Genomic DNA, 9,258 nt, shown 5'->3' with positions numbered 1-9,258 from the left:
TGCATGCTCCGGGGCTTGCCTTCAAGCGGAGTGGAGGTGATCTAGTCTTCTGCTGGTTCGGCTTCGGCTTCTAGGATTGGCGGCTCTGCTACAGCTCCGTCTTCAGGCGCCGGATGTAGCTCGTAGGTGCCGTCGGCGAGATGTAACTCTACACGAATGCACATGCAGGAGTTAGCGCTTAGACGGTTATTTCAACAACACTTGCAAGTTTAGGCTCACACACAAGTAGCAAAGCTACAAGAAAGGTAGGGAAAACAGCATAAAAGGGTCGGATGGGGATAAACTTATGATCTGACCCTTAAACTTAAGGAATAACTGTGCCGGGGTCCTCAGACTTAACACAAAGAAGTCCACGATATTTTGCACAGATACCCTCGGGTCAAGGAAAAAGATACAGCCGAGCCCTCGGGCGGGGTGGATAAGGGTCGGCGGAACAGGCAGGGTCAGGCGAGACGGAAAAGGGGTCGGGCAAACCGGAAAGAGGTCGGCAGCTTACCTTCAGGTCTAAAGGTGAAGCTTTGGGCTCGGGAAGGAACAGACTTGGGCGGAAAAACTAAAGCGCAAAGGCTTGGGCGGCGGCGAGGTTTGACGGTGCTCTGGTGGCGACGGAGCTTCTTGTGGGCAACAAGAAAGCTCTAGCACAGCGCGGAGGAACAGGCGGCTTGGTGGATTGGGGAGAAGCGGGTTTGAGCGAAGAGGGGAACTTCTCAAGAGCTCAGCGGCAGGGCTCAAGCGTGCTCAGAGTAGGGGCGGCGAAACAGCGATAGCGAAGGAAACTCCGGTGGGACTCTGGTATGCCTTTTTATAGCTGCGCGGAAGAGAGAGATTTCGAGCAGCACGAAGATCGGGAAGAAAGGATGAAGTGTGCTGCCATGGCGGTGATTGAGCGGCGATGGGTGGCGGAACAGGGCCTTGGAGATAGGGTCTTCGGCTATTGGGCACTGGAGACAAGGCCGGCGCAGGCGCGGCTTTGCCGGAATTTAGATTTAGCGAAGGCGAGCATGGTCTAGTCGCATCGAGCGGTGGATTTGACTGGCGGGTGCAAGGAAGGAAGGTGCTGCAAGCGAGGTTACAGTAGGCGAAGTGACAGGGCGAGCGGCGGCACGAGCGAACGTGAAACAGCGGCTTGCCGGGGCACATCACTGGCGAGGCAGAAAAAGGAGTTGTCGCTGCCGGAGTCGGGGTTGGCGAGGGAGGTATCGTCGCGGAGCGAGCTCGTGGGCGGCGCGACTGTGGAGAGGCGGGAAAACCGGAAGGCATCGGGGCTTGCAGCCGGGGATCCGGGCGAGATGATGGGCGCGGGTCGCGAGGCGGTCTGATGCAGCAGTGGCAAAAGCTCTGCCACGGCAGCGACGGGGCACCTTGGCGCGGCCGGCGAGGGCACGAGCGAGACGAGGCGAGGCAGAAAGGGTTGCAGGAGGCTTCCGCTGCAATTGGGGAGGAGGGCGCGCAGATCCGTCCTGTCGCGGCCGGCGACTGGGCGAGGCGGCGGGCGTCGGAGGAGTTGAGCCACGCGGCGGGGGAGCTCTGAAGCAGGCGCATGCTGCTTAGGCGCGTCTGCCTCGAGAGAACCAGGAAAAGATTGCGGGTCCACAAGTCAGTCTCGGGTTCTCCACTGCTCCAAGATTGGAAGGAATACTGCCTTTGGACTTAGAGAGAACCGGCGGTTTTGGTTGGGTTTTTCAGGGGTCGGGACCAGGAAACGGATCTTGAGCGCTTAAGCTCATGAAAGCTGAGTCAGCGGGATTAGGGACTCATGTTAAGATTAACTCGGCTGATTAACCAAGGTCGTTACAGTGCCACATTCTCATAATAGAAGTATGTTGGTACACAAACAATAGCCCATCTAGGCAAAAGATCTGTTCACTGAGCATAGCCCATGGTGGTAAGCCAAAACCAACCAAAAGCCGCTAGGTCAAGGTTAGTGAACAGATCTTTGCTTGAAGAGGATATTGGGCCACCATATTTCTATTATAAGAATTAGGCTCCAAAAGGCGTTTGGAATACTATTTCAAGATTCTTTTATGATATTTAGCCCAAGTTTATGGACTCAAAGCTCTTCTGTTCTACCATTATTTTCTGGTACTGGAGGAGCGGAGGTGACTCTCCATAGACTTTGTAGAAGATTGAGTTATGTGTAGAGAATAGTGTAAGCATATTTATGTCATGTGCAGACACTGTTCTCTAGGATTGGAGGAACGGAGGTGGTACATCAATTGTTGGTCCATCTGCATCATATTACGTGGAAAATGAACATAGGATTTTGTATTACATTAAGAATTTCAATATTAGGTAGGAAAAAATTAGAGTAAGTATGTTTATAATATTTAGTTCTTGCAATAAACATGAGATAAATAAATTATTGGTCAAACAAATACAATTATTGTTAAATTACAGTGACATTACAAATTGTAGCAATGACCAAAATTCTATTTCTTACACCTCCAATTTATTTACCAATGACTAAATATTAAAGACATATTTACTCTATTTTTTCCCATACCTAATATTGATCAAGTTTTTTTAGCTAATACGAATCATATATAACAAGCAAGCTATCCATCAAATTCTAGCTTAAAAACATGTATAAGTAAAAATCCTCTCCATTCTACCTCATTCTAAAAAACTTATTTTTCTCCCTCTCTAAAGCATAAAATAAAGCATAATAACAATGAATGAAGAGAGGATGAAGTAGCTAACCTTCACAACACTTTAGATGAGTGAAATCCCCACGGAAATGAGGAAAAAAATTTGAACAGCACCTCCCCTGAGGTTGCTTGCTCGCCATGGCGACAAAGGATAGAGCTCTCGGTCAGGTGGAGTGGCTCTGGCTGGGGGAAGAAGAAGAGTTTCTGGTTTTATAGGGGACGAGATTTTGTCCCTTTTGTTCCGATTGGAATTACCAACCAGGACAAAAGGGGGGCCTTTTGTTCCGATTGGAATTTCCAACTTGGACAAAAGGGGGGCGTCGGTGGGATTTTTTGTAGCCTTTACAACTAGGACTAAAGGGGGGTTTTAGTCCCGGTTGGTCCTTACAACCGAACTAAAGTATCCCCTCGGTGGCCTTCGGTGGTACATTTTTAACTCGGGACTAAAAACACTTCAATCACGGCTCCAATGTTAACCGGGATAAAAGCACTTGGATGGAAGGTCAGTTCTCTACTAGTAGCAGGTGCAAGGGAGGGCGGATGAAGCCTACAACCCGACATGTTCTTTACCACTCAGCCCAGTGCACATGATGAGGACATCACCATCAACGATACATCCATGCCGACACAAGTATCAGTTTCTGGTCCTATTACTCGCGTCCGTGCTCGTCAACTTAATCATCAAGTAAGTTCACTCTTGAGTTCCTGTCCATCATACGTAGACCATGGAGACACGTGCACTCTTGTTTTGGTTAGGAACCAAGGAGAAGACCGAAAGGGTTGGATTCACGCAGGCTGGATTCAGACGGTAGGACAGCACCAACTTGTGATGGTCACCTCGGTCGCATACAGATTCGGATTGGGGCGTTCAAGTACTTCATGGAATCCCTATGAAGCCTATTTTCATATGGATCTGGACTCAAGTATATATATCTTCTGAGGTGGCCGCAATGACTGAATTACTACCGAGAGGTTTTCTATCCAAAGGTGCTGCGTCGCCTTATTTTTGGGCCAATGGGCCGTGTATCAAGTCGGGTCCATTAGGGACGCGTCCTAGGATTGGAGCACGACCTCAACACCCTGGTGGTCGTCCTCCCACCTTGATATACCCCTTAGCTACCACCAAGAATAGTTAGGTTTTGTTTAGATTAAGTTTAGCTTTTGCTACTTGCTTGTAAGCGCGCGTGCTGGATCAGCCACCCATCTTCTTGTCCTCGGAACCCATCATTATTGAGATTGAGTTTGAAACCTTCATCATCATCTAGTAAGTACTTGTTATATTTGTTCTTGCTAATTCTTCGATTGTTTATAGGACGAGTGCCCTAGTGGCCGGGTGACGCGCTCCACAAGATCGCGGCAGCCATTGGAGATGGTGCATCGGTTATTAAGGCGAAGCATTTTTGGAAGGTTGTAGTCGGACTGTGAATGTTGTCTGCATCCACCAATCGAGTTATCCCATGCTATCTCACAAAAGATCAGGAATTAACCCTAGCGAGTTCCTATCAGCACAGCTCGCTACCCATCCCAAATCTACTAAATTCCTAAAATCAAGAACCCTTGGTCACAATGGCTGAGGCGAGAGGAACAGATTAAATATAGTGGTGCAAAGGTGTGGCGCTCCACCGGAGGGGGAGCACCACTCTGCTATCCAAATCTACTGAATCCCCAAAATCAAGAACCCTTGATCACGATGGCTAAGGCGAGAGGAACAGATTAAATATAGTAGTTTAAATATAGTGGTGCAAAGGTGTAGCGCTCCGCTCCGCCATCGTAGATGCCTATGCGAGACGCGCCGCCCACGTAGCGTTGCTTGTGCGCTCGCCCCCGCAGCCGCCTCCGCAACGTGACCTGCAGGTCGCGAGGATTGTTTCCACGCCTATTGGGTGATGGATCGAATATCGGGTTGGGTTAGTGGACTCCACCGTGATTGGACCGGGGCAAAAACCGCGGGTAGGCTAATCAAACGCGCATACTATGGTGAGCCAGGATTTAATCCCGCTAAAAATATGTAAAAATAACTACGTTCTGACATTAAGATAGAAAATTCCTTCAACAATGTGAACACTATGTTTAAATTTCAAAGGGGTCCTGGAAGAGTCACCAAAAACTATTTTAAACAACTTCCAGACATTATCACCAGGTCAACAACTCAACATTGCAACGCAATTTAACAATAAATAACACTACTCCGGTGACACTTACGACGCAACACCCGATCAAAACTTACGACACAATATTTTCTCCAGATTACCAGCTGCTAGAACAAAGAATTACAGACCCAAAATTGACTCTGTTACAACTGCTGCCGCACACGAGTAACAAAATTAAACAAGCTAATATATTTAGTAGATGAATTCTTTTAACCATCAGGTTGCAAAATGCCAGTGAAACGTGGCCTTGCATTGGATTAATTTGCCAGCGCACTCCCATTGGTCGTTTCAAATCTGCAATTGAAAATTGAATTTTTGCTCCATTAGAGATTGTCCAAAGAAATATGTACATCCAACGAAAGTTCAAATGCAGAAACAGACAAACAAATCATATGCAAACTACAAGGAAAATCAATAAACTTTAGCATGTCAGATAATGCATCATGGCACCAACCGACTTGTAATCATGAACCACTTCCAACACCCAGGAACAAAGTAATTTGGGGGACATCTATTGTTGAAAAATAAAAGCAGTCAGCTTAGACCACAAATAATTTGTTGTCTCACATGGAACAGGAGAATAAAGCCAGCGCTTATTCACGAGGCCCCAAATGAGTATGACATATTTGACAGCTTCACTGCTTAAAGCAAAAGATGTGACCCAGCACAACTTAAAACGACACGAAACACAAATATTGCTGTGTTGTTGCCTAAATTAATGTAACAAAAATACAAACAAGTAATATCATGGACACGGTTATTTTTCTTCCAACAGTTAGGGACTGTTTGTTTGAGCTTCCTGGCAGTTTCTTAACGTGAAAAGCCAGAAGCTCAAACAAACAGCGAACTTCTCGTATAGCTTCCAAAAAGTTGGAAGCCCAGAAAAGCTAAGTTTATATGAAAAGCTAGAAAGCTTAGTTTACAAGTTTTTCGTAGCTTTTTGATCTTAGAAAGCTAATCACATCTTCTAAAAGCTAGTGTTGGAAAAGCCAGCAGCAGCTTTTTAGAAAAGCTCAAAAGCTGCAACTCAAACAAACACGCCCTTAGTATACCTAATTTTAACAAGAACTAGCACAAGAAGACTGTTGCGACTTGCCTTCTCCCAGATTCAAAATTCGAGGTTCACTTGTACTATTCACTATGCCACTTGCAAATTTTACTATGAAAATTTTGGTAAGATAGTAGTCCCTCCGTCCCAAATTACTATTCGTTTTGGCTGTTCTAGGTACATGACTTCTGCTACGTATTTAGACATACTATATATCTAGGTGCATAGCAAAAACTAAGAATCTAGAAAAGCTAAAACGAATAGTAATTTGGGATGGAGGGAATAAGTTGGTGATTTAGCTTCCGGTACAATGGTATCAGTAACATTGTGTATGATGACTAAAAGATGAAACCATGTAACAGAGGGTACTTGAGGTCAAAAAAAAGTTACAGTACACTACTTTTCCCAAATGGTTATCATGATACTAAAACTATGTTTGCACCCATCCTACACCGACATCTGCAACTCCCATCTACAAGCTTGACAATCAAACAATATGAATGTAGTTCACATTAAAAGAAGAAGCACACCATCAGGTGTTCTATATGTCGTATGATGCAAAAGAATACTAGAAAGGTACATTACAACACCAACTAAACATAACTTCCTGATTTCAAGGATTGAAGACTGTATAACAGCTCCTAGTCCAATAATCGTATATGCTAACAGGAAACAGAAGTCAGAGAGATGTTTGCTCAGTTAATGCTACTTGAGAAGTGGTATTTAACACATTATCTAAACCCTCACATTTACGTCCATGCTTGTTCCTCACAGCATTTTAAGCCTAGGAAACAACGCAAGCAGACCATCTTTTTTTGTTTCTTTTAAGATTTTCAGCTTTTGGAGGAATCCACATTAATCTCAGTACCATGTAGATAAACATCATAATACTCTTTGAATAAAGCAAACAGTCATGCAACTAAAGTTAGATCATGAAGATTCTACCTCACAACCATAGATCATATCAATATTTCATAAGATTAATAGCTTTCCTCAGCAAAAAAAAAATGCCAACCATGAGCAGAATAATCGTTATTTTTCGTGTGAATGCAACTTGTTCACTAATGTGTCTGAAGAAAACTTCCAGCATCTTAACTGATATCCCACTTAAAGGCCATATGTAAGCAATTGATGACAACCTATATGTTCATAAAACAAAGAGCATATGCAAATAGAACATGCTGAACTTGTTTTATCCCCCCATATAATCTCAAGGACAGCTTGGACCAAAACAACACCAGCTAGGATCAACAATGACCACCTAATGAAGTATTTAACTGAATAATAAGAAGCAAGATTCTGGAACGTAATCTAAAAACAAAAAAAGTAGGTCATGACCAACCATGCTAGTTATGCACAAGATGAAAAATTGGATCAAATCAAAGTTTAGAGGGATGAGATAGATTGCCAGACCCTTCTTCAGATTCTTTTGCAGCTTCAACTGCATTGGGCTTTTCCAAGCTCTTAGCACGGGCTTCAGGTAGTTGAGCATTGTCATTCTCCTCTCCTGCAAGTGGTGAACCCCTCCTCCCAAAGGACCTCCTCTCCAGTGGTGCCTCCCACACCTTCATCGCCTCAAGTTTCTCATCAATCTTCCTCCAGTCCTCCCCCTTCTCAGCAAGAACCTCCTCACGTGGGCGAGCAGCTCCAAATGGGTTGGAAGATCTGGTTCTTGGTTGAATCTCTAGCTTCTCCACTATAGGCTCTTCCTTCCTCCAGTCCTCCCCCTTTGCAGCAAGGACCTCCTCACGCGGGCGGGCTGTGCCAAATGGGTTCGATGACCTGCTCCTGGGTCGCTGCTCCTCCTTATCATCCTCTTTATTATTATCCTCCGGCTTCTCTCCGTCAGTGCCATTGGCAAGCGGCAAGGTCCGCTTCTGCAAATTGAGACGGGGCCGGCCAAGGTTGCTGTCCCCACCATTGCTCATCTCCTCCCTCCTCCTGCCCCAAGAATCAGCATCCGGACCACCATCCCTGTTGAAGCCCCAAACTGGCCCACCCCTCCGGCCGTCAGCAGGCAGGGGCGGTGGCGCAGAATAGCTTTTATTAGAGACCCAACTCGCGGAGTCGTCAGCGCGCGAGATAGAGTCGCCTCCGAAACCGCCGCCGCCGCGCTCCCTTCGCTCGGGAAACGGGGCTGGTGCGGTCCTCTTGGTGGAGACCCAGTCATTGACGTCATCGGCACGCGACGCTGAGGAGTCCCAGCCGAATCCTCCCATAGCCCTCCTCTCCAAGGGCTTCTTGCCGGCGCCCCAGTCATCCGCCTCGTCGGCGCGCGACGGGCCGAAGTCCTCGCGGTCAGATCCGCCGCGGCGCGGCTCGTCGGAACCGCGGGGGCCTCCTCCGGCGCCGCCCCACCGCCCGGCCCCGAAGCCCCGCGTGTTGGCCAGCTCCTCCTCGGTGCGCTCGCGGGGACCCGTGGGGAGATCGAAGGTCGTCACCTCGGGGCCAGGCCCGCGGGATGCGCGCGTGACGAACTTGCCGGAGTTGAAATCGGAAAGAGGCATAGACTGGGCCTTCTTCTTCTTGGGGACCTTGGTGGTGGCGGCGGTGGCGAGGTCGGGGAAGTCGGCGGCGGGGACGACGGGCGGCGGCGGGGGGGGGAGCTCATCCTGCTCCTCGGCGGCGAGGGCCCAAGAGCCGGGCTTGGACCACGCGGAGGCGACGGCCATGGCTGCGTGCGGTGGTGGTGCGCTCTCGCGTTGGTTGGTAGCGTGCGTTTGCGCTTGGCGGATTTGGGGATTGTCTAGGGTGAGACGTGAGAGGGCGGCGGGCGAGGTGACTAGGGTTTATACTATGGACTGGGGGCCCGTGGGCTGTTCAGTCCGGGACGGAAACGAAAAGGATCTTGGACAGGTCAGGATCGGGCTCGCCGGCGCCTCCGGTTCCTGCTTCCTGTTGCACTGCTGCTGCGTGCAGCCGATTCCGGGTCGGATTTACTCCGTACATATGAATCTATTTATAAGGTGCGCAAGGTATCAAGATTCAAATTTTGATCAATAATTTCACCATCAATTTTTTATTTTTTATATAAATGTAACATGGTTTGATTTGTATCAAATGTATTTATAATCATAATAAACAATATAGTATAAGATAAATGAATTGTCAAAATCTAATTTGGAAGACTGTGTCATGTTGTACCACGCTTAATAAATAGGAACAAAGAGAACAGAACATTTGGCGCGCAATGCGCGCTCTACCATTTGAACAATCAAATACAGGTAAACAGAAAGCAATAAAAGGTGATAAAAGACATGCATGGTATATGACAAATTCACCACAAAATCACAACATATGCTAATAAACACATCGTCAATATGTTAACATCTAAGCAATGTGGATACACTAGCTGTCATAAGTGTCTGTCTGGCTTTTGAATCATGATTACAGCACATTCGAGCATCAGGCA

At 47.1% G+C, this 9,258-nt stretch overlaps 1 protein-coding gene across 1 annotated transcript; it reads right to left on the bottom strand.

Moving 5' to 3' along the window:
- Positions 1-4,692: 4,692 nt before the first annotated feature.
- On the bottom strand, positions 4,693-8,612 carry LOC117851025 (eukaryotic translation initiation factor 4B3). Its single transcript, XM_034732928.2, has 2 exons — positions 7,260-8,612; positions 4,693-5,092 (listed from the first exon to the last, which is right to left on the bottom strand). The coding sequence occupies exons 1-2, from the start codon at positions 8,516-8,518 to the stop codon at positions 5,056-5,058; spliced, it is 1,296 nt and encodes a 431-aa protein (XP_034588819.1). The 5' UTR covers positions 8,519-8,612; the 3' UTR covers positions 4,693-5,055.
- Between the last annotated feature and the right edge of the window lie 646 nt (positions 8,613-9,258).

Source organism: Setaria viridis, chromosome 1 (assembly GCF_005286985.2).
Source record: "Setaria viridis chromosome 1, Setaria_viridis_v4.0, whole genome shotgun sequence".
Lineage (NCBI taxonomy): Eukaryota > Viridiplantae > Streptophyta > Magnoliopsida > Poales > Poaceae > Setaria > Setaria viridis.
Note: the sequence above shows the minus strand (reverse complement) of the source record. Positions and strands in the feature narration are given on the sequence as shown.